General features: G+C 44.2%; 1 protein-coding gene across 9 annotated transcripts; it reads right to left on the reverse strand.

Annotated features, from left to right (window-relative positions):
* Positions 1-2,660: 2,660 nt before the first annotated feature.
* On the reverse strand, positions 2,661-24,552 carry trip12 (thyroid hormone receptor interactor 12). Of its 9 annotated transcripts, none has more exons than XM_037462242.2 (43): positions 24,399-24,552; positions 21,314-21,460; positions 20,789-20,914; positions 19,863-20,650; positions 16,811-16,916; positions 15,831-15,967; positions 15,575-15,658; positions 15,327-15,422; positions 15,090-15,241; positions 14,902-14,937; positions 14,709-14,804; positions 14,518-14,610; positions 14,265-14,426; positions 13,902-13,970; positions 13,618-13,783; positions 13,345-13,401; positions 12,798-12,915; positions 12,348-12,504; positions 11,852-11,921; positions 11,299-11,527; positions 11,009-11,127; positions 10,249-10,456; positions 9,960-10,060; positions 9,652-9,826; positions 9,421-9,562; positions 9,103-9,294; positions 8,856-9,007; positions 8,600-8,757; positions 8,428-8,501; positions 8,131-8,330; positions 7,852-7,979; positions 7,502-7,653; positions 7,252-7,394; positions 7,001-7,157; positions 6,684-6,782; positions 6,459-6,573; positions 6,021-6,175; positions 5,658-5,822; positions 5,375-5,539; positions 5,137-5,250; positions 3,954-4,048; positions 3,734-3,837; positions 2,661-3,222 (listed from the first exon to the last, which is right to left on the reverse strand). In XM_037462242.2, exons 2-43 carry the CDS (start codon positions 21,409-21,411, stop codon positions 3,026-3,028), a joined length of 6,150 nt encoding a protein of 2,049 aa, XP_037318139.2. In that variant the 5' UTR covers positions 21,412-21,460; positions 24,399-24,552; the 3' UTR covers positions 2,661-3,025. The 9 variants fall into 9 exon arrangements, with proteins under 9 accessions (XP_037318139.2, XP_037318130.2, XP_037318081.2 ...); XM_037462233.2 differs by having other exon boundaries at positions 11,852-11,924; XM_037462184.2 differs by having other exon boundaries at positions 11,852-12,005.
* Between the last annotated feature and the right edge of the window lie 1,221 nt (positions 24,553-25,773).

Below are 25,773 nucleotides of genomic sequence, written 5' to 3' on the forward strand. Positions count from 1 at the left end.
CCGACTCACGGTGACGGAGATTGCTGACGACACCTCTCCCCCCCCCCCCCCTCCCTCCCTTCAAACATACAGACACTCTCTCTCTCTCTTTGCTGGCTTCTGTGGAAGAGTCGCAGGAGAGCCCTGCACCCTCCTGATTTAGAACAACATCATCCATAACCTCTCCTTGGAGCCGGCTTTTCAAGGTGCCGTATTTGGGGGAAGATGGAGGAGGAGGAAGATGGGGGGTGGTGCTGGTGCTGGTGGAGAATATCATCAGTTTGGCTGTAAAGTGGGTTTCGCTGATAGGCCGCATTATACCACAAGGGAGATGCTGCACACAGTCTGTCAAAATCAGATTGATGCTCGAGGTGGTTCAGAGCAAAGATTTCCAAAAGCATTCATTAAACAATTCCCTGTGACGCTGAAGTTGAAAGCAGCATCCGTGTTTTATCTTAAGGAGTTTTTGGATTTTGTTAATTTCAGATCATGAATTTAAGTCAAACCCCTGCTTTAGGTTGCAGGTGGGGTCCTCACACTGAAGTGCTTAATCTGATGCAATGCTTTAATTCCACAAACTAATCAATTGAACATTGTTTTTCCGATTTGAAATCTTAAATTCAAAATAGTTTAAGTAAAAGTGGCACGAATGGAGTTATCTGGGTTTAGGATTTAGAAGAAAACCCCAAACAGAGTCGGAGCAAAGATGCTGCAGTAGGATAATGAGGTACCGCAGCAGTTTAAGCTTCACCAAGTTGGAGGTCTGCAAAAGGCTTTCTTCAAACGATGGAAGAGCAGCAGATTTCATTAAGTTGCTCTTAACAAGGACTGGATTTTGTCGCTTAGCTCTTCTACAAACGCGTGGAGACAGGATCTCTAAATGGACCTGAGCACGCAGATGATCGCAGCGGTCAAAAAGGGGTTTTAATGTACACATTAGCAGGATGTTGAAACACCGCGAGCCTATTCTTTAGGGACTGATCAATATATTGGTTACTCATATAGGCCCCTACTTTATGGATGGGTTGTGTTAAATCAAGTGAGATGGAAAACTTAGTAATCCCGCATTTTTTTAATGAATTTAACCTGCACTTGTAACATTTTTACCCCCAATAATAAAAAGTCTTAGTCTCTAGAGGGTGGCTGTGAGATTTACAACCTCTAATACAGTCGATGGAAGCAGTGGAGTGTTTCAGTGAGATCAATGCGAAGCCCTGTTGGTTGCTAACGAGGCTCCGGCCTCCACGTGCTCCATTTCCATAATGAGTCCTCCCGAGGTGCAATGAATCTGTCACCTCCCACCGCGGCAGCTCACCCGAGCTCAGGGTACTGCAGCGGACTCTCACACACACACACAAGTCCAGAGAACATTGCGTCACGTCTTGGAATTTCATTTCTATTAAGTGAAATATTCTGTTGGAAAGGGATGTGCGATTGAACTAGACAAAGTTATGTCGTTTGAAATCCAAGGCTTAGGGTTTGTTGTTTCAGAGACTGGGACCACGGGGTGGAGTTGGGGGGGTGGTAAAGATCCAGCTTAGACCCTGCCGAGACATTCCAGGTGAGTCGGATAAATCACCGATGACAACCAGAGAGCGGCGAGATTTCGCCCGAATCGTGGTTCTGAGGTTCGGTTTGTAAGGACCTCGGGTGCAGCGATGGATAAATAAATCAACAAAGATGAGTCAAACAGTTACTTTATTTATGTTCAGGTAAAAACATGAACCTGATGCAGTAAATTATTGCAGATCTTAGAAACCAGCACATGAACGATTGGGCCAGGAGAACATACAGTGGCGCCCTCCCCTGGCCACAGACTGCAGGTGCACACCACGGTTTGTTCCAAAGCCAGCAGTGCAAAGAAAATAATAATTATCAACTACAGCAAGAAATAAAGACAATATAGAAAATTAAAAAAAAAAAAAAAAGATAAAGCAGACACTCACCTCAAACAGGGTGTGAAACTGCATATAAACTTTATTTCGTAAATGAACTTGAAATGGTATCTGGCCATGAAACGATAAAATGAGACCAGCCAAATATTATTTTTTTTGCCCAGCTACATTATGTGTTGAGGGTTGCTCAGAGCTCGGTCTACCAAGACGACCCTACACATCTGGTAGGGCCCAAAAGAAAGACACTAACTCTATCGAAATGAGAGCAAAACTAAATTCAACACATCGGTTACAAGTCTTCATCTGAGCTGAAGCTCTCTATTATAAAGGAGGCCAGAAGACAATCTCAACTTGGGTAGAGGGGCGAAAAAAAAAAAGAAAAAAAAAAATACGCTCATCACTACCCGCATTCAACCAGCCAACTGCAACTCTCATTGTCCACAACTCAAAGCAAAGACACACAGGGAGCAGAGGGAGAAGGGGGGGGGGGGGGGGGGGGGGGGGGGGCAGAACCAAAAACGCAACACACAAACTGGGGGTCAATATAATACAGAACAAAATGCAAACAGACGGACTGAGGGGGAAGAGACATGAGAACAAAGAGCTATTCTATCAAATGTGTAGAATGAGCAAAGTCTGCAAATTTGTCTGTACAAATGATCTTTGGAGCTAAAGTAAACCTAGCTTGCTCGATGGATCCCCCCCCCCCCCCCCCCCCCCCCCCAATCCTACATCCTACTCCTCCCTGACACGCGGTGACGCTGTCCACCACCCTGGAGAGGAGACATCCCTTTTTTTTTTTTTAAATATCACATAGCAATGCAATTTAAAATGTCCCCCAGATGTTTTCATCTTTTTTTTTTTGTTTAACATTAACTACTGATATAAGTTTTACTCTCTTTTTTATATTTTAAGTTCTGCGAGTCTTGGAACACTTTTCCATTTTTTTTTTGTATTTTTTTATGTATGTGTTTTTTTGAGAGACCAGGGCAGCAAATATATATTTAAAGTCTTAATTTTTCTGCAAGCTGCTTTCTCTAACAAGAAGGCTGTACACGTAGCCTCGATGTATGTGGTTACAAAAAACTAAGAAGGAAGTCGTGATTTCATCAGTCGCTGTAGAAGGCATTTGAATGTGAGATGGGGAGAGATCAGGAAAGGTGGAACGACTGCTGGCCCTCGCGGGCCGCGATCAACAGTTTCTCTCGCATTATCTCGATGCTGGAGTAGTCAGGCAGCTTCAGGTAGTTGACACAGGTCATGACCGAGGGGAGGAAGTCATCCGGGTTCTCTGTCGACTCGAACGTCTTCCTCACAATTGTCAGAGGGGGGTTCAGGCTCCGGAAACCTGAGACACGGGAGCCAGGCGTCGGGTTAGAGTGGAGACACGGCTTTCCGTTTAATTCATTCATGTGAAGTCAGAAAAAGTCCCGTTGAGCCGGTGACTGATTGTTTGAAGTCTGCACCTATGACCTGTAGACGCGGCTGTTTAGAAACCCGACCTGCTCACAGGCATCTGATGAGTTTCAGGGCGGGAAATTAACGCTCTCAATTGTGAACCACAAATACGGAGCCATTTTAAAAGCAGAGAGCCAGTTAGAATCATTCTAGGCTAAACAAAGGAGCAACTTAAACGGACGTGGAGAACTATTATGTCCTGCTTGTAACGGAGCTAATACCTAAAATCAGAGGTTGCATTGAGTTACGCTGCAAACAGTATGTATCTGGAGATATCGGGATGCACTCAAACTTAATCTTATACCAATCTTACACTTAGTTTTTGTGAGGTACAGCAATAAAATTCAAGTGCATGAAGTTTATACAGCAGAATGAAACAGATATTAATGAGGGCGACTCACCACCAACAGGCAGTCTGGGGCTTCCTGTGACAAACTGCAGAAAGAGTCTCTGCTGCTCGGCATCAAAGCTGCTCAGCACCTCAAACAGGAACCGCACGGCACGGCTGCAGACACGTGGGAGGAAACGCACGTGAAACGTCACTCTACTTTAACACAAACCGTGCGAGATGTGAAGATTCCACAGCCATGAACTCCGTACAGACAAAGGGTTTCGTCTCACCTGTCATGTGTGTAGCCGTGGTCCGGTCGACAGCACTCCATCAACGTCTTCACGTCCCACGTCTCAGATTTACTACCACACAGCAACTGGTCAAGCTGGAGGGAGGAAGGAGAGCGTGAATTAAAAAAAAACAACAACAAAAAAACACTCAAACTCTGCTGAGGCGAGAGATGCCACACTCTGTTGATTGTATTATTATTTTGCATGCTGGAATAGTATGGCCAGCCCAAACTGGGCTTACAAGACCGCACCATTAAGAGAAAGACAAGTGTAAATAAAAAAAATGAATCTCCAGTTTCCCGTTTTGACGTGAGGAACGTAAGTAAGGAGCCTCCTGCACCTCTTCTGCTGCTGCTGCTGTTTACTCGTCATCCAGCTGATCAAGCTAGCGTTAGCTTGCTAATAGCAGTAAAGCAGTTAGCAACACTACACGTTTTTATTTACTTGCCTTTTTTGGACCATTGCTTTTTCAATCTGTTGTCTTGTATACATTTCGTGCTTTGTCCCATTTCGGTTGTTATATTATATATATATATATAATTATAAATATATTTATATGTTGTACTTTTTAACGCGGCCAAATACGGTTGTAGTGCGCTTGCACATCTGAGGGTTATACGGTAGTTGATGTTATGCCTGTAAAGGGACACTGATCCATTGAACCAGCGCAGCTAACTAAGAAGCCTACAATGATGGTAATAATTTAATGAATAAGGTTAAAACGGGAGGGTGTGCGTCTGAGTATAGAGAACAAGTTTTGACGTTGAAACCAATCCTGTTACATTTTCTGAATTATATTTTTATAAATTATTATTATTATTATTATTAGGTTTAAGGAGCAACTTATACTTTATACTAAGTATTTTTGCAATGTTAATTTCCAGTTCCGTTTTAAAATAAAGGATTGGAATTTAAAGCTTTTATCCGATTTATCGATTATCAAACCGTTAGTTGCAGCCATAGAAACAAAGACAGTCAACTTGAAAGCATAAACATGAAATAGCCACTTCTTTCCATCACAGTCAGTTCCCCAAATTGTAAGAGACATTTCATTTATACGTAGATAATATTAGCGCTCTAAAAAAAAAAAAAAAGACAATAAAGAAGAAAATGTCACGTAACTAACCAGCGAAAAAGGCCAGGATGAATGAGGACAAAGTAAAAGGAAAGGAAATGTGCTCACCTCCTCTGGATAGAAATACTGCAGGTGATGCAAGGGGAAGACAGATTCAAACCCTTCCCTAAACGACTCAAATTGCCTGGACACTCCTTCATTTAGAGTCCAGTACACCACCAGCTGAAGTGAGAGAAAGGAAGAACAAAAAAAAAAAAAAAGAATATTACAGGAAAAGATAGTCATTAAAAGGAACGTCAAGATGGATTAAAAAGCGGCATCTGCAAGAAGAACTCATTTTGCGGACCCTGAGGTACTCCTCCAGGTTGTAGATTGTGACGGGAAAGTCCTTGCCACCCTTTTTCAGCTCAATGTTGGGGAGCCCTGGAAGGGTGAAGTCCAAACCGAGGTCCTCCACGGAGCAGCCATTCATGTTTAGGCTCTCCAGGCCCTGCTGTAGGGTCTCCCTCGTCTGTAGCACAACAACAAGCAGGTTCACCAAGAGGGAAAAACAAGAAGTAAACAAAGGAGGCCGATGATGGAGGTGGACGCTCGCGTGGACACAAAGCATGAAGACCCCTGTGCTTCACCTGTGAACGGTCCTGTTCCAACCTCTTCTTCTGGCGGATGATATCCTCCAGGTGCTGGATGGACTTGGCCACACCGGGGTCAATGTTCACCAGGTCATGGGAGCTTATGGACGCCTCGTGCCGTAGCATCCACTTATAGAACGGCAGCCCCAGGGGCAGGTCCAGCTGGGAAAGGTAGTGGAGAAAGTCAGTTAAAAATAAAGACATGTATGAAAACCTATGCAATGTTTTAAAATGCTGAAACATACACAACGACAGTTACAAAATGCATCCGACTGCCGGCCTTATGCCTAGAAGCTCTTACTGCAACAGATCTAAGCAAGATGAATTTACGAGGAGAGAAAGGAAAAAAGAGGTGGTTACCAATCTGAAGTCCATAATGGCTTTGGCCATTAGCTTTCCTAAGAAACGGAACTTCATTTTGATTTTGGCTATGTGCGCTGGTTTGGTGGTCCTTCCGAAGGGAACAGCAAACAGTCCTTTGGAGCTGAACATGTACTTCGTTCCCTCTTGGCTTCCTGTTGGGACAGACAAGAGTCAGAGTTAAACCCACTATGCACGCACACGTTAATGAACAAACTTAGTGCAGTCATATTTAGAGCGCCTATTGTCTAGTTGTGGGCACATTAGTGAGGACATCACTGGAAAAGAAACCTAACTAATATCTGACCGTTCACATTAGCAACTCCAACACAACGGCCGAGCCACACAGGGCTCATCATTTCACTTTGACAGTGTCTCACGAAGGGTGTGAAAAGTAAAAGCTAAGATTGAGATTCTCGTGGGTTTGACGATTTGTACCTTTCGGATTGGCCAGAGTGACCTCTTCACCCCTCCACAGGCCGAGGTCGGCCCGCTGGAGCTCCTGAGACACCAGAGCGTAGAACTCCAGGGTGGGCCCGAGACCTGTGCCCACCTGGAAGATAAAGGGATGGTAGTTAGAACCATTTTTTTCCCCCCCCAAACAAAAAGCATCTTATTGCCCCAAAAGGGAGAGACGTCATTCAGTTTCAACATGACAGATACCTCGTTCTCGTACTGAATCTCCAACATCGCCCTGGAGCTGCCGAGGTCCTGCATCACGGACTCGGCCTGTTTCAGCAGCTCGTCGCGGTTTATCGTCCTCTGCGAACACAAGACAAGTGAGAGGAAGGAATTAAGTTCAAGCTAGAAGTAAAGTTCATAGAGCGATGCGTGAAAACGGAAATGGTGACTGAAACGGTGATATATTAAGAAAAAGAGCCCAACAATTATAAAAAGGGCCCAATTGATCCACTGTGTAAAATAGTTGTCCTCCATAAGCTGCAACAGAGTAAAGAACAACACAGCTCAAAACATCGCACCTTCTTCCTGTCAAGACGCGGTGCGACTCTGCTATCCTGAGAATCCGATTGGTTGATCTCAGGGTTTGTGTCCAGTAAGCGCTGCATGGCTCGGTCACGATCGAAGGCGGTTACGTAGAACAACATCTGCCGGGTGTCAAAGGGGAAGAAGAACGGACTATAGGGGGAGAGAGGAAAAGAGAATTAATCTTGTGGCAAAGATGGAATACAGGTGACTGATTCAATTCAAATTCCTCCTGTGAAACACTCACCAAGTCTTCCCGAGCTCTATGAGCCAAGTGGGGATGTTCCCCGTCATAATGACCAGCGGGTCTTGGAGCTGACGGTTTGCTTTGGCTGTCAGCTTACTGTTGATGAACTCACTGGTGGGCATGATTTCCTTACACACAGCATTCTGAAAAACCACCAACAATACTTTTATGTTACTTGCGCGCACGCACACACACACACAGCAAAAAAAGACTGCAAGTCACTGCGCTCCTCGTCAGGAAGAAGACTCACATCATACAAGTAGAACCAGTATCTACTGATTGAGTGCAAGACCCTCAGCAGCAGGTTGACCTCCAAAGAGGGGTCATCAAAGGTTATGGTCTCTGGAGGCTCTGAAGTGAGGTATGTCTCTAGGGGGTTGACCACACTGGGACACACGCCGTCTAGAATTCACAGTAGCAAAGATTAAGTTCATTGCAAAGATTCAGACTTGGAGGAAACCAACGATGAGAAACATTTGTTTCTTCTTCTCACTCAACTAGATTCTGATTTGCAAACATCACAACTAGGAGTTAACAATAACTTGCTGAGACACCCGGATAACGCGAGCGAGAAATGTTGAAGGTAGTAAAATGGCCCACCGTGCCACAGCTCATCCTGCTTCTTGGCGTTGCGTGGCGAGGTTTTGGTTGGAGCGGTCTGGGCCCGACCCCTCTTTCCACCCACAGCGTCTTTACTGCCGTCCTCGTCCTCCCTCACGGGCTTATACCTGTCGGTGGAAAGGAGGGTCGTTACGGTTCTGAATGCTCCGACTCGGAACATTTTAATTTGCATCGAAGGTGAAGAAAGTCAAAAGATGCCCAAGAGACACATTTAGAGCTAGAAGAAAAATAACTATAAATAAAGAAAGGGCATTTTACCATATTGTGTGCGTTTTGGTCCAGATGCCCGCTCGGCCAAGTGGGTTCGCCTCGTCGTCCGTCGACTCCCTTTCTTCTTCTGCTTGGAGACTGTACTGCCGGACGGCCTGGTACACGGTCATGTTGTACGGCAGCAGGTGGTCACCGATGTAGAATTGTAGTCTGTGACGCACACTCCCGGAATTCAGGAACTGGGCCGCCTGGGTTAACCGAGGAAGAGCATTTAAGGTTTATTGACACTGGGGGAGTTGCAGGATTAAAAGAGGCGCCTTATTCGGCATCAACGGCGCCACACACCAGAGACTCGTCGATTTCATCGTCTGAACCGTCGTCGTCGCTGTCTTCATCCTCTTCTCTGATTCGGCCGTATCCTGCAAAAACAAACATGTGATTTCAAGTTTGCAACCCAGCTAAAGAAACACCAGATTACCCATTTTACAGCATGTGGAAATCTCCCACAGCCCCTCACCTCTGACAACGAGATATCTCTCAATGGCCTGCACCAGGGCCAGCGGGTCAATCTTCACCGGGCCGCCTTTCCACTGTTTAACATTCGTGCAGTCCGGGTGTCTCTGCAGCTGACACTTGAGCTGATGTGTGTTGAAGAACTTCAGTGCCTGAGAGCCCCTGGAAAATGAAATGGATATCAAACTAGACAGTTTAACAACTTAAGATGCAGTTAAAATTTTAGTTCTTTCATCAAAACATAAAATAAAGCCACAGACCTGCTGCCATTGCCGTTGCCACTGGGGAAATCGTGCACTTTGACAGGGAACTGCTCCATTTGGCTCAGGCAGCTGTTCATTTTGTGCACCATTGCCAGGTACGGGCCATTCTCTGTGGGGTCCAGACGACCTAGAGGCTCCATTCCTTGAACCTGCAAAGCAATTGAGAGAGGACAAAAGAAGATCAACACCAGATTCTGAATATCTAGGCCGCCAAAGTCTTAACATTCCATTTCCAGTCCCTCACCGGACAGCTGGAGAACACATGGAGGAACCGCTTGAGCCGCACATCGCGGCTCAGCAAGTCCCTGTCGGTGTTGGAGGTCAGGTAGACCAGGAGCTGCTTCACCAGCCCGCTGTGCTGGATCTCAAAAGACGACACATCAGATTCTGATACAATACTGGAGATCTCCACCAGGCACTCCAAACCACCGTCGACCTGGGAAACATCAGACAATGCGTCAGGATTCAAGTGCAATTCTCTTTTACGTTAAAAAAACTACGTAAACAACAAGGCCTATCCTTACATTTGTAGGCAAAGTTATCATCTCATCACATGTTTTACCTGCAGGTTGAGCTGCTCAGTGGCTGTGCAAAGTCTCTGGAGTACATTCAGCGCAGGGTTGCTGCCGTCCACATTTTCAGAGTTGAAGTAGCGCTCCACAAACTTACTCGCCTGCTCTTTGATCCAGGCTTTTATTTTGTCTCTGCAAACCATGAGGAAATTCCTTGATTACATATAGTGGAGGCATATACGTCCACACTGTGCACCGGACATTACAAGAGAATGTCATACCTGTTGTTTGAAATGGAGTCTTTGGGGGGGGCCCGGGCCAGGCCACTCACTCCTGCTGTGCGTGAGGGCTCAGAGTTGGCATTGTTGGTCTGGGCACCCAGCTTCCCCCAGGTCTTGGGGTTAAGACTGGCCAGGAAGGACGATTTGGGTGACTGAGTACTGGTAGGGCTCTTGGCTGTAAATAACCCCCCAAAAATTAGATTAGGACGTGATCATGGATAACTAAAAAATAACATTTTAAAAAATGTCTTCAAAAGAGTAGTGGGGACGTTTGAACATTTCACACACACAGTAACACTTTAACTCACCCTGATTGTCTACTTTGTCATCATCTCTTGGGGGAGAGTATTTTGGCCTCCTGGGCCCTCTTTTAGGAAGCCGTTTCCTCTTTAGGACATCACTTAACCGCCTGGATGGAGGAGAAAATAATTATTAGAATGCTTTGGGGGAGTGGGGAAGTATACACTGAGCATAGCAGACATTTATTATTTGTGTATTTATTAAGCAACGCATGTCATGTAGTATATTCAATTCAAGATGTATTAGCAAGGTATTATTTAAATAATTCCAGAGGCAGACGTGGCCACACACACTCACCCCTGGGGGCTGAGGTCCAGTGAGTCATCCATGCTGTGCTGGAAGCTGGGGGAGCCCAGGTCAGGAGTTGCATTGTTAGCAGACGTGGTGGACGCAGTGCTGATGGTGGTAGTGCACACACTGGCAGTACTACTGGGGCAAGCCTTTGGGGGACTAGTGACAAGAAAGCTCTCAGATTCTGACAGGTTCTTCACCTGGTGCATCACACCTGTGAGGGAAAAAAGACAAAAATTGTCTAAAGCCCTCAAATGGCATAATACACAGACATCTAGTGGTGACAGTTAGGCAGAAGTCACTTGGATCTGGCTGAGGGCTGACTTTGGATCAGTGCAAAAGCAACGAATGACATAAATGCAAAGGAAAACATTGGCAGTGAATTTTACCACAGACTTAAAATGGTAAACTGCAGGAGACATTTGGCCTCATTTTGCCTTTCTAGCATTAATAGGTGAGGGACATTTTCGTTGGTGTACTATGGAATGGGACTGCAGCAGAAATAACACTTGCCATGGGGAAGTAAACTGATCTTCATACGGGATGTGCCAATTTATTGAATATTCAGGAAGTAAATGAATAGTGAAATAAATGAGGTTGGTCCCTGATTATGCTACATAGGGAACAAAAAACGTTGTCGACCGATGCAGAGCGGGTTCACGTTATATTCAGCGTTTGCCTTGAATCAGTGGTCACTTCTGCATCCTCAAAGCGTTTGAGGAATAGAAGATAGCCATCTGGGGTTTTCAAGGGGATATTACGCTACCTTCTCTTCTGAAATAGACACTGAAGACATCAGGCAGCTTCTGCATGAGGATCTCAGCCATCTGCAGAGAACCCACTACAATCTTCAGGTCCTGGCTGGATAGCATGGAGGCAATGTGACTGTAGAAATAAACGTACAAAAAATGGATTAAAGTCAAGTGACTTTCAAAACAAAGACTCGTCAGTAACTCCTGGGTTCTCTTTATTATAAGAAGTTTTTAACGTCACTGAAGATGCCACTCTGAGGCGGTTTTAATGTCAATTTTAGTCCACAGTCCACAGCACTGATACCTGGACACAGAATGGTTCCTCAGCACATCCTTCAGCAGCTCTGCATCAGCAAAGAAGATGATCCTGAGGATGGCTCTAAGGCACTTGTGTCTGACCGCAGGCCCGGCCGAGGAGCTGTACACCTCATACAAGACCCCAAACAGAGTTTTGATAAAGCACTTTGCCAACTCAGGGTCCTCCTTCATCAACTGGGCGCGTGCGTCCTCTCGACGGACCTCCTGGTGACTCCCTGGAGGAAGACAGTGAACGGGTCAGGTTCATTTGGTGACTAAATCCCACTGTCTTGCACACAGTAAATGTATAGTGATTTACCTTATCAAAAAATGACACTTATTAACAATTCATTATCTTTTCCACTTTTTTTGCCATGAAACTGGGTCACAGTTCCAAACCGACTACAGCTGCCTTCCTACTCAGTAGAGCAGGCCAAAGAAAAACAAACATTTAAGACATCAGAGCCCGGCAGTGAGGGTTTGTGGTTCCTCTTATTTTATGATGTAATGCTATGCACGGTCATCTTCACACAAATGGAATATGAAAAGGTCTGCATTACCTGTATTAGGGTTGGCAAGAGGATTGGGTTTCCTCTGGATACCACGTGCAGTTCCTGTGTCTTCATTAATCTGCTGCATAGAGTTAAAGTCAATTGTGTACACACGGCCCAGGGTTGACAAGCTGATCTCATCCTCCCCGTTCTGGTGTGCTGTCTGCAGGGCAAGATAATCACCACCCAACATCAGTTTTCCATACGGGGAAGCCCCAAATATTTGTGTGAGTATATGTATTCAGAGTGGATGACGCACTGCAGATAGCCTGAATGTTCTGTGTACTGTGTTGCAACATTTTAATAGATTAAATCTATTAGTCATCCCTTAGATAACCAACTTTTCGTGTGACTAGGTCCATAATGACAAACCAGAAAAAATGTCTTATATTGAAAACTGATGACTGCGCTATAACATTGAATATCTACATATGTAGATCTTTGGCAATTAGGATTTCATAGCATTTATTTCCAATGATGCAGAATGTGGCTGATGCACTCATACCTCAATAATGCGGCTGTCAATGCGGTTGTATGGATGCCACAGTCCACGGTCATCCCTCCACTGCCAGATGGCTCCCTCTGTCGTCTGGGCACTGCCCTTCTTCAGCATTACATCAACGGCAAAGATGCCCTCTCTGGGCAGGCAGGGCATCAGCTCGCTGGAAGAAGCACAGTGATTTGAGGAGGCTGTCATCGAGGGCAATGGGTTTAACCCTGTGGCTGACTGAAATGATTATTGTGGCAAATCAATTGTATCTGTGGTCTAGTCAGGGAGAAGTCAATATAACGTGTAGCACGTGTGTAGACCATAGTCAGTGTTGCAGAGTGTTATTCCATACAGTTTACATGAATTCTGAGAGCAAAGTCTTAAGTCATTTTAATCATGTACATGTCTAATGCATAAACACTATCTTTCTAACTTCTTAAACGAAGTCATGCAAATGGATGTTACCATATGAGGGAGGTCAGTTCGTAGAGCTCCTGGGGGCTGCGGGGTACCAGTTCAATCTGTTCCTGGCAGCTGCCATTTGAGGCCCCACACAGGAGGAAACGCAGAGTTTCTGCTATGTCTGTTAGAAAGGGAAACAACAATATGTCTGTTAGCTGCCTGGTTGCACCATTAACATGTCATAATCACTTCTCCTAAAAAGGCAGTTGAGACGTAATGCTAAGGCAACTTTAGAGGCGGCCAATAAGAAGCCAGCTGATGTAACCACACGTGAATAGTCTAGACAGTTCTGGTGTGAGAAAAGATTTGTAAGATGAATTTGAAAATGTTTTGGAGGTGCAGTACAGCATGCGCACCTGCACATACAAATGTGTCAGTTTAAAGCTGTCTCAACCAGATAGACACAGCCTGCGGGGGCAATTTGGGCTTCTGTGTTGTGGCCAAGGATCGAGCCATCGATCTTTTGATGAGGTACACTTTCATCCCGTTTGAGAATGGAACAGAACCAAACGTGTGCTAAAGTGACACTTGGATTGCTAAAACAACTCACCATAAGGAGTTACAACCACTTGTGATTCTTCATTGATTGGCCGCGAGATCAATCGGACTGTGTTTAATAATAAAAACAATAGTGGGCGTTACATTGGTGATATTTTAAAATCGTTTAAACATGGAATGAAAACAGTTTACTTTGCTAATGTACACTATATTTGCTATTAAATATACTTAATATTAAGTAAAAGTGTCGTGGGTACACAGAGTAAAACACAGTAATTACAGGGTGAGTGGCCAGGGTGTGACCTTGTGTGTGTGCGTCACTCACTCTGTTTCATAAGCTGGACTGCCAGGCAGGGGCAGTTGGAGCACATCAAGGAAAACATGCGCACAACCATGATAAACATCCCCGAGCTGAGCACAGGAGGGGTCACCACCAGCAGCTGCTGAATGTTGGTCAACAGGTCCCGCGACGCCACCTCCTGCAGCAGGTTCTGTTGATTCAAACACACACACAGGCTCGTGAGCTGTGGAGGGGGACGAGTTAATACAAGAGTGGTGGACAACACAAGAATATGGTGTCGGGTTTTAAAGAGCAATCACGTTACAAACCTCCTCGTGCTGAAAGTTGTCCACCAGTCTGGCGAAACAGAGGCAAGTGCTTTCTACGGATTTTTTATCCTGCAATAGAGGTTTATGGAAACAGCCATTAGATAAAAATACAATTTAAAGAAGGATGAATGGCGGATATGATACACAACAAGGTGCAATTTTAATTTCTTTTGAACAGAAAACTCCAAATATGGACAGAAAATTGAGGAACGTGACCTTGTGAAATTATTTCCTGTTTTTTTTTTAATGTTTTCCGGGTTTGTGAAACTTTGCGGCACCATAATTTGAGTCAGATCCGCTCCTGTGATTGTGTTACATTTTATTCTTTGGCTATTTGAGACGGAAGGAAAAATAAAAACGCACCTGGTGTGTGAGTCTCTGAGTCAACAGGGGCAGAGAATCAGCAACAAAGTGGAACTCGTCTGGAGTTATGCTCTGGCAGCAGTTGGCTGCGATGGCCAAAGCGTTCCTCTGAGCATTGATGCTAAAGAACTCCAGGTAGAGGAGGCAGTCAGCGAGCCCACCCTGCAGGCGATAAAATAAAACAAACATGAATGGTTCACACAACTGTCGCTAACAGATATCATTTTTGTTCAGTGTATGAAGAAAATCTTACAGCCTGCAATATGGCTTTGCTGTGTCGCCTTGACAACATCTCCAGGGCTGTCAGGGCCTGCTCTGCTACGTCAATGAATTGGATCACTTGAAGCTGCACAGAAGAAGGTGGAACAAGGCATTAGCACATGGAGAGGCCCCTGCTACGAGTCAACGGGTGATTAGGGACGGACAGAGAGCAAACTGTTGTACCTTCTCCAGGAAGACAGGAATGGCATCGACCACCACAGCAGAGGATCGAGGCAGCGCCTCCATCATATAGGTGAGTGCACGAGAGGCGTGGTTCATCTGTGTGCGCGGATCGAATAAGCAGTGTCATTACTAAAATGAACAACTCAGACATATGACAACTGAATTGACCGAGATAAAAGCTCCTTGTACTCACAATGTCAAAGTTATGCTCCATTTGTAACAGCGTAATCTGTGAAACAGACAGTTGAGCGTATTAATATGGAAACATAATTGTGATAAATCAAAAAAAGAAATTTCAGATTTGTTTTGAAAAGGATATGCATCATTCACAATGCAATACCTACCGGGACGAGGCTCGTGACCAAACAAAGTGAGACTCACCAAAGCAGGCACCACGCTCTTGACAGGAAATCCACCAAGCGTCTCCTCGTTGCCCATCACCAGCAGCTGGCACATCTCGATGGCCGCTTGGAGCTGCTGGGACTCGTCTCCGGTGGCCTGCAGGCCCTGCAGAAGCTGCTGCGCCTTGGAGCCTGCGGAGAGCGGGGCACAACGTGTAAACACTCAGACGCAACGCCAGGTGGGGTTACGTAGGGAGGAGGAGGGCCGGGTACTCACTCGCTCCGCTGCCGATGGTCCTGTGAAACAGCTGGGACATCCGGGGGCCCAGGGGCCCAAAGAGATGTGGGGGGAGACCCCTGGCCTCCAGCAGGGCTACAGGGACAAAAACAGCAAGGCTTTGAGAGGACAGTTTCTGAAGTCTTTACACCGGAAGCCAAAGCATTAAAACACGGGACAACTGTCTACACAACGGTCAATCTGGGCGTTGATGGACCGTTAAATCTGAGGGTGCTGGGGTTATGTACCTTGGAGCCTTCCCATTTCAGAGTCCTCCGACTCACTCTCTCCAGAGGTGGTCATGCCCACTGCTCCAGCAACGGAGCTTGAAGCTGGACAGAGACGATATTGCATCAGATTTCATGGTGGAAAATGTTTTAACGATGGATTTCATTATTCTTTTTTTTTTTTTTAAGGCCACGAGAAAAAAGCTTAAAAACGCCTGAGCCATAGATTCAAATGCATAGAACCAAACAAGAAATGAATGAGTGGCATGACGAGTACCTGAAGCCCCTTGTGATGCCTCGTCGGTGCGAGCGGCCGACGAGTTGGCCCCGTCCTGGTTGTTGTCGGAGTCGGCCATTTTCTCCTGGCGGCGAGCGTCGGCTGCCCCGCGCTTGCCCAGGCCTGAGCCCCGCCGACTGCGATACGAGGGACAGAGTGAGTGACACCGAGGACAGTCCACTGCATTTGCTCCCACAAACTTTTTTTGCTCTCAAACAAAAGTAGGAGTCGTTGAAGACCAAAACGCACACAAACTGCCAAGGGACCTTGTTGCTATGGTCCCAGGAGCTACAAGGCTTTCCACGTGTGATTGTTTGGACTGAATGCTACGTAGGGAGGATCTGAACTACAGCCTCACTTATCCTGTCAAACAACTTTGTCGACTTTGTAGGGGAGACTGGTTTCAGCTGATTTGTGAATTGCTCCCGCTATAGAAAACACTGCGTCACAAAGCTTTCACTGTGCCTTCACCATAAGAGAAGGCTTCTGTTGGTGGGTCAAACAGAGCCTGCAGGCTCTTTGGAGAGTTTCTGACCGCTATGGAGGTTTTTGTTGAAGAGGGGTCTCCCTTTAGGACGTGACCAAGATGACAAAAGGATGCACACTGATCCATGTTTCACACTATTCGAATTGATCTACAAAAAGGTGGTAAACCAAGAAATGATGCAGTGCGCCAGTAAAGACAAAAGAGCTGCAGAGCCTCGCTGTAAATAACGCAGGAGACCCACGAAAAATCACTATGTTAAAAATAAAGAAATCATGGAAATTTATTGAATATTTTAAGACACACGATTTGCTAAATCCAACTTTCATGATGAGCTGAGGTTTGTGGCAATTTGAGGGTATAGTTGGTGTTGCTGTAAACAAATATGTTTACCCTCACTGGTGAGCACCAATCATGAAGCTTTAGACTTCTAACATTCATGTATTGAAGCCTCAGCTTAGTTCCGTCCCCACTGGGTCATTGCTGTGGTTTGTACCTGGTGCTGGCACAGGAGCCCGTGGTCTTCTGGCGTGTGCTCCGCCGAAAGCTGGGGAGCTCTGCTGGAGGAGACTCGCTTCGCTTCTTAGTGGACTTCCTCAAACCTGCAGGGAAAAAAGCTGACGTTTAACTAGCTACAATGACACCTTTCAGAGATCAAGGCTTCTTATTGTGGCTGTGACGACCATCCCTACGTATGATTGTCGGTGTGTGAAAGTGTGTTACTTTGGAGTACAGTACTGGCTCTGGGGCAGCCCTGTACCACCGACTAGACGGGTATTAATAGTAACCCAAGCCACGGCCCTATAACAGGCCAACCTTCTGTTGCTAGATCCGTGACTCATAATTCACTAGTACAAAAATAAACATTCAAGTTTGGACCAACTTCATTAAAGATATAAAACTATTGTTCACCCTACTTCATTTGACCCTAAACCAGGGCAGATATTACTCCTTCACAGAGATTAAAGCGAAAACTTCTCAGAGCCATTTAATACGATGCCAAATAATGTTTAAGAGGCAGCAACATTACTGATTCAACAAGACGTGCAATGTAAAGCAATGACGAATTATTGGATCACAGATAAACACTTACCATTGTAGCTGAAAGTAGCAACCCATGTTTGTTAAAAGGTTTAACGAGGCAGAGAGATAAAGACACGGGGGGTGGTCACTGGAGCACTCCCCTTGGGACAGAAGCAGCATGTGAGTTCTTCCCTGTGCCTGCCGACATACCCCCCGGTCAGCTGGTGGGACAACAAGCTAAGCCAACTTAGGAGGAGTGTCTCCATTTTGGCCCATGGCACAGAGCCCACCTCCGCTTTCCACTGCGGTATCGGTGTGTATCTGGAATGTTTCCCGCTCACAAACAATGGGTATTAAAACTCAATACTTGCTAAAGGGCTAGCGCGTAGTATGCTACAGTTCCCAGTAAACCCACTGTGGTGTTTTAATGGCAACCCATCATGTGGGCCACTGCCGTTTAACATGGTTAAGTCAGTCACCGGTTTTAAAACCACGGTATCACCGGCAGACGTCGGACTTCTGCTTCTCCCAAAGTAGTTTTACCACTGATATAAACAACCTCTGAGCGAGAATAAAAGTCATCCGTCTGCAACCACGCCGCTGAAACACTGCAGACCAGGACCCAGAACCAATATTCAGTTTAGACGGCCCAGCTTTTGTAGCCTTTACAGAACTCGTTCAGTGGGCCGCATACATTGAACCAAATCACGTGATGCTACGGATCCAATAAAATGTGTGTACTGCAGTAAGCATCTTGGCCTGAGTGGCACATATGCACCAACGTACCCGAGTCAAGACAAGTTTTTTTTTTCACGCCAAAGTGAACTGCCACTATGAGATTAGTAGTAGACAAGTCTTTGACGCATCCAACATTAAAGCACTAATCAAGTGCCCAAAAGGGCCGATCCAACGTAATCGGAACACATCCGTTCACTGCTTAATATTAACAGAGAGGGGAATCGTTTTAAAAAGGAGGTTAACTAACCACAGATCATTCCTGAACAAAAACAAAGTCTCCATTTTAAAAGATATTGTGGCTTTTTGAGTTAGTAATTTCCCACCTGAAATAACTCTTTTAAATTCAAAGCAGCAGGGGTAAAGAAAATAGTGATGAATGGGACCTTATATAAAGAATTTCTCTCTAATTTAATTTAATTAATTTTAGTTGAATAACTCCGGTTTATTGGTTAGGTTATTGCCTACAGTGCTTTAAATAGATTTAGTTCTTGTTTGGCAGTTTGTGTTCAACACTGATGCAATAATTACTTAAGGTTACTTTGTCTTGGTAAATGACAAAGAGACTGCTGCCATTACCTAGTTTCTCCACCAGGGAGCAAAAGCAGAAAAGCAGAAATGTCGAACAACACTGATGTTATGAATTCATACATCTCTGAACTATATTACGCAACATTATCAGCTCTTTGTCCATGTAACAAGTCAGTGAGACAAGAAATCATTACATTTGTACTAATCCACAGTCGTAAACCAGAGAACAGCACATTGTCCATTAGAAGCAAAGAGAACATATTCCAAATATATAATCCACAAATCATATTTTGAGTTATATATTTTTTTGCGAGGGGAGATTATTCATCCAATGAATTGTCTATATGCTTTCTCTTGCTTAAAAAAAAAATCCACCATCAGTCAACCGGTCATTATTGATGAAATAAATGCATATATAAAAATAACTTTTCCCGGTACCAACATATTATACTGCCGCAGCTACAAATGATGTGAATCTTAAGATGAAATATCATCTGAAAAGATCACCGGATCATTTTGATGCCACCTAAAATGCTGAATTGAGTCTCAGTGAGCGTCCCAAGTCAGCGCAGTCACGTAGCGGCTGACAGGCAAGTTATGGGATCGGAAATATATATACATATATATATAAAAATCTCACATCATCTTCCATATCTGAAATCAGAAGTGTGCGCCACACTCACAATTGAGTGATCGAGTGGCAGTATTCTCCAATTTCGTGGTAATGGTACTCAAGTCGGAAATCTGAGCCAGTTCCACTGCTCAGTGAAGCTCATTGCACCACATGTGAACTTTAAAAGTGAGACAGTATTCTACGCAGTGTCAATAACTAACTATACATGGTTCATCATAGGAGTTTAATATCTGCGTTAAAGGTTTGGGCTTTGTCCAAAAGGTTTCCCTAAACACTATAGTGTTATTTTAGGAGTAAAGCATTACCTGCATGGACATCTGCAGAGCAGGTGTGATCAAATGCAACGCATCTCAGAAAGAAAGCAATTACACCAAACATGTTTGCTCACATCAGTAAAGAGTTTTGAAACAATGCTTTGACGGTACTTTAGTCAGAGGTCATGTGACATTTAATCCCCATCGTTGAAACCCCCATTCAAGAGAGAACAAAAAAGGGCTGACCCCTCAATCCTTTCAAACAATTAGAAACCCATTAAAAGAAACCTGTGCAGATACGGAGACCGGAAGGAAAATGAGTACTTGGACGTCCCACAGCAGGGACTCCTCACTCAGGTAATGTGACTCACTTGCTAGTTTAGCTTGTAATCCCGAAGGCCCAGGTTTGGAGGTCTCAGTTTTGGAGGATCCGGGCAAGGACAGTTTGGGTTTTGGCAGGTTGACTTTGGGGTTGAACCGCGCTGCCCACTCGAACTTTGAGGAGCTGGCGGTTTTGGCCTGCTCCTTGTCTCGGGTGCTGCGGCGGGGGGAGGGGCTTGAGGCAGAGCGAGAGCGCCGTGCCTTGGTCTGATCTTTTCCCTGTTTGACTCGGGCGCCCTGCGTTGTGGCGCTGCTGGGCCCTGTGGTTGAGGAAGAGGAAGAGGTGGAGGCAGAGGAGGAGGAGTCCGTCACGTTGCTACACCCAGCTTTGGCTGAGGCGGCTGATTTAGACGCCAGCTTGGTGGGTTTTGCAGTTCTGCCCTCGGTACGATTGGGGAGGGACCCAGCGGTGCTACTTAGACCGGGGAGGGAGTCTGCTTTCTTCCGTTTCTGGATCGGTGAGGCCCCAGCGGCCCCGCTCTTCTTGCTCTGGCCGCGACCTGACAATGCAGGTACTTCTGAAGCAAGTGGTCTCTTCTTGGACTTTGCTGCAACTTTCTTGGTCTCTGAGGTATTGTCTCTGGGTGGTGGGACCGATTTGGACTTCTTGGCAGGGGTCGGTCCGAAGGTACTGATTAGATCAGGAGCTTCGCTTCGCTTCAGCCCGCGAGTGCCCTCGCTCTTTGACTGGTGGCCTGGTCGTTCTTGCTCAGATGTCCCTGCAGCCTCTGGCTCGTCTTGCAACACAAATGAAGCCACGGAAAGAGTAAGACCGCTTCTGGCAAGGAGCAAGAGGGACAACAAATTACCATCTTTAAAAACCCAATATTTGTATATTGTACTTAGTATTACACTATTGGATTATGTACAGACCCAACATGCACACTGAATAAGCATAAGGAGAGAGGAGGGGTACCTTCTTGAGCTGTGGCCTCTGGACTGGCCAGCGGTGGAGCTGGCTGTGGCTTTGGAAGCTTTAGAATTAGGTCTTTTACTTTCAGGTGGAGAATTCACTTTATTTTTTACCTGCTCTGACTGCAACCTGTATGTTTGGAAATCAAAGAGCAAATGATAGTGTGGGTATCCGTAATTAAGACATGTAAAATAAAAAAAAAGAGGGTTTATACAATAGGTAAACAAAATGTGGGCTTACTGACTGCATAGCCTCTTACATTGACAAATCTGGAGTACCAAGACAAACCACTTGGTCAGCATTAACTAAGCTAAAAGAACACAACAAACTTCCGATCAAGTAGGCCGATAAACATTTTGCCTTATATTTAAATTCTAAATAAGCAGTCAAAAGCCACCTGGGAACTTAAGCACTAATATACATCTACCAAAACACAGTGCATTCCTTTTCCGAAAAACATACCCAAGGTTCCTTACAAACCACGATAAACCCCTTTCACTTGAATTGAGAGGTAAACTAAAGACTCACCTTCCTGCGACTGTGTGGTCTTGTGGCTGGGCCGCAGCAGTGTTCCTCTGTGAACGGCGCAGTGACCCCCCTGGATTGGAATTAGGCCGGTTGGACATTGGCACCTCTCTCCTGAAGGGACATACCCTTTCTAGACACTACCATTCACTGTAACAAATGAGAGGAAGAAGATAAGAATACTGACAAAATGAAATGCCTTTGATCTACTCCAACGACCACTGAGACGTCTGTGCTTTAAACAGAGTTGCTGTGCTCCGGGTGACGGCTGATTGAGCATTTCTACCATTAAGCTCACCTCTATGGCCCATTTGACATGATCAGGGAAACAACTGTCTCGTCAACTTTCCTAAGATTATACACAACAGGATAAAAAACCCCACCAGAAAAACAGTGAGAAATCCTTTTAATGACACCATCTGCTGCCAGAAAGAGCAAGGAACCAGACTGCTCAGTTGATGAGATTAGAAATTGTAAGAGGTTTTAACTATATATGGAGTAGATTTGATCAAAAATATTTAAATTATGTAATTTATGTTTTCTTAAAAAAAAAAAAGTAGAATTATGTGAACCCCTTGAGAGTAAACCACTAAGTGACCCTGTTAAGTGTGTATCACATCATAATATAATAGTTTTAAGAAGCAGCACCTCATACATAACCATTGAGCTTCTTTATGAGTAGGGATTGTTCTACGACGGAAATCCTACAAAGACGGAGTATCCTTAACTTGCATTTTTCAGCTGTACATACATTTGTACAGTGAGCTCATTGACAAGAGGGTCAACTTGCATCCACGCACCAGATCATTAATATCCCTTTATAAATTTTAATCCAACAACCAGAGGGCGAAAGGGTTGTTTAAGTTATAACCACATAAAAAGATATTCAACCATGAAAATCCTTTTAGACAATAAAACAGAATTTGATATTTTTAAATGGCCGCTAGATTTAGGTACCTGACCCACAAAGGGTTGGGGTAAGTTGGAGCAATTCTAGTCAGGGTGTAAAACAAAATATCTTATACATATTCATAAGTATAATTTATATAAATACAGTCAATAACAGGAGGGTATGGTAACGGGATTGATTGAGATAGATTTTTAAGACTTACACACAGTAGAATAATTCAATCTATTGATAGACAATGACTAATGCAACCTAAATACTTATGTCTCATCCTGAAATTTTTTGTTACGGTTTAAATCTTCATATCATTGATAATAACATACGCCACACTTGGCAAGCTCACAAGGCCATTTTAGGCCTGCACTGACAGTGCATCCTCGTCTTTGTTTATTCGTCCATTCTGACAACTGGTGCACCCTTCTCGCGTATGTGATTAGTTCAGCACATGATATGATCGGCTGCTTTTAACCCTCGCCAGTCGGAGGTTTCCTATACTACATTATTAAATAAGCATGTCGGTATCCAAATGTATACCCATGATTTACAAAGGCCTTTATTTCTGACGTAGTTCTCTATTACCGCCGACTTACGTTAGCATGTTTAGCCACTCATGTCCTAGCGAGCTCCGTATATGTTGACAGTGGCTTAGCCGAATGCGTATTAAATCCCAAAAGCGACGATTGTCCACCCGACTCTTGAATTTACGACAAGAAAATGATAAAAGGCCTAGTAAGCACGTACCAGACTCGTAAGTTAAACTTACGTTGGCTAACGTAGCGGTGGTTACATGGAAATGCGTAGTCGGCGTAACGTTACCGGTCTGTCGACCTCTTTAGCCCCTTAAAGAAACGTATTGCCCAATTCGAAAAACTAAAAGCTACTTTCTTGTGGTTTAAAACGGTTATTGTTTTTATTAAACGGCTAAGACGAGTTACATTCACCCAAGATTGCTAGCCAAGTTAACCTAAACATCGAAAATGGCAAGATCGGTGGGTCCGTCTTTCGCTAGCGGTTTAATGTTAATGTAATATAGCTAGCAGGCTACCAGCGTAAGCTAAGTTGGTATGCTGACTGCCATGACACACTAGTCAGTGTTTGGCTGTCTATCAAGTTTAAAGAAAAAAAACGTACATGCCTCACACGCAAGTAAGCTCACCTTCCATACGGTTCAAAAAGATGATAAAGTCAATAATACAAAGCTGTCAAGTCGTAAAGTAAACGGCCACGTCCACGTAACACTCTTATATAAACTGTCAGTACACAAATATAGCTAACTAACGTTAGCAAGCTATGGGGGATCACTTATGTTTTCTAAGCTGATTTAAGGCCAGTGACTGATTCTCCCTACAACGATGGTTAACGTTTTAGCTCATGTTAGTCAGACAGCAACAACTTGATGATTAACAACCAACGTGTCAACAAAGTATGTACGTCCTGAATAAAATGGACAGATTAACGCCAGCCGTTTAATTTAGCTACGTAACCTATCTTTGCATGAATAACAAGTACCAATGCTAACTATTAGCAAGCTAATGCTAGCTTAGCCAAATAAGATAGCGAGTGGTTAGTCAATGTTCACTCGCCAACAGTAGAAACGCAAATATAAACACTTGACTGTTAGCTTGGCAAGCTATCGTTACTGGTTGGAATTAGTGTCGATAGTTGTCCTGCTGAATAAAAAAATACTGACCTTAGCAAAACCGAATTAGCTACTGCAGGGCAGTTACGTAGATGACGTTTAGCGTTGTCAAATCAAACAAGAGCGTTACTGCTATTACCAGCTAACCGTGGCATGCAGGCTAATTCATATTAGCAAGCCTTGTTGTCGCTAGCTAACGCTTTGCCAGCTCGACAGAATGATAATGGAATTCTTTTGACCAACAGCCTCGTTACAACACACGAATTCAGCAGTTTGGGAACAACTTGATCACATTTTGACAATAAATTAACAATTTGTCTAGCTAGCAGCTAGCACGTTAACGCTAGCTAGCAAAAAAGAAATGGCCTCTGATACCTTTTAGACACAAAAAAACAGGAAAGCAGGAACGGGATTCGAGATATTTTCGCAACATTGATACATAATTCCTCCGATGTATTTCGATATTGAATAATCTCGAAGGTCCAAGTGACTGTTGGCCGAGATGTCACTGAAAAATTCTACCTTTTGTATAATGTTGTTACCTATTTGTTCCAGTGTTGTAGTTGTAACAGACAGTGCACCAGCTCCTCTTTTCTCTCTCTACCCCTGCTAGTTTCACATCAGCTGAGGGGCCTGCAACTGCAATATACATCCGCGTGATTCATCCGCTGACGGACTAGTTAAGTCTACTACTGGTTTTAGCTTTCAGCATCTGCTTGTTTTTAGCGAACGATACCGCTACGTAAACGGTGCTTTGTGCTTTAAATATAGCAGCACAAAACGTGAGAAAGAATTAGAGTTTTATGTTTTAGCATTCAAGTATAACGACTGAGACACCAAAGGCATCGGTGACATTACCTTGTATCAATCCGCTGGGTCGTGACCCCCCGCCCCCTCAAAACACACAAACACAAAAAAACCCAAAACATTCGACTATAAAATAATTATTAAAAAATAAAATAAAAAATAATTTCCAATATGAATCAGTGTCATCAGCTCATATAACATTAAAACGCTGCAAAGTAATTCCACTCCAGTTGCGTAAACAATGTTATATCAGTTACTTATGAGTAGTCATGGTAACAGTGCTGCGTCCAAAATGGCATCCTTACTCGGGGAGTACTTGTTTGAAATTAGTGGACAGGGTCCACCTCCTCAAAAAGATTTTTTCCAACTTCAAATTACCAATGTTGAGGTTGAGTATTTGTCAGAGTTTCTATTTATTAATTACAGTGTAGAAAAATAACTGTGGTAAACCTAATTCCCACCTTGAGTTAACAGCTAACGCTAACTAATAAGCTAACTTAACATTAGCTTTTAAATAATGCCCTAATGGCCTTCTCATTTTTATGTTGTAGACGAGCATTAGTTACTTTCTGGAAAGATGAGAAATGACTTCCATACATCCAGAAATATTTTACTTTTCAAATCACTGTTAAGGTAAACCGTTGATAGGGCAAAACTTATTGTTACCAATTGTGAAATGAATCCATATAAAACAAATATTACAGCAGGTTAAGAGTCCACCATGCCACAGTTCATTCGTTATTAAATATGTTATTACGTTACATAATAGTATTTTCGATGAATGTACAACATAAGGTTCTTCTGGCTAAAATCAAGTCATATTATTTTCACTGTGCTCTGACTGGTTATTTCTTTCTAACTTTAGGTAATATGGAGATCATGGATAATTTCTGTGAGACTTGACTCCCAGGGCGCTGCTCCCACAGAGCTGAAGGTTTCCCATGACAATTTCCTTCTTCAGAAAATGCTACAGCGTGAGTTTTTTCATCAGAACAGAAACCTTTTCATGCCAATAGCCTTACATTATATCTGTGGTAGTGGACATCTTTTTTTCACTCTTGTCTGGCAGTGTTACAGTAATTTCATAATCAGACTGTGCTTTCCACTCCT

The sequence above is a fragment of the Pungitius pungitius genome, chromosome 3 (assembly GCF_949316345.1).
Source record: "Pungitius pungitius chromosome 3, fPunPun2.1, whole genome shotgun sequence".
In the NCBI taxonomy this organism is placed as follows: Eukaryota; Metazoa; Chordata; class Actinopteri; order Perciformes; family Gasterosteidae; genus Pungitius; species Pungitius pungitius.

What these genes read in the sequence shown, in the direction of transcription:
- trip12 (XM_037462184.2), bottom strand. Translation starts at nt 21,411, where the DNA reads ATGTCCAACCGGCCTAATTCCAATCCAGGGGGGTCACTGCGCCGTTCA. An exon ending in TGGAGCATAACTTTGACATT is followed by an intron (nt 14,805 to 14,901) that starts GTGAGTACAAGG and finishes CCGCGCACACAG; the next exon opens with ATGAACCACGCCTCTCGTGC. An exon ending in TTCCTGTCTTCCTGGAGAAG is followed by an intron (nt 14,611 to 14,708) that starts GTACAACAGTTT and finishes TCTTCTGTGCAG; the next exon opens with CTTCAAGTGATCCAATTCAT.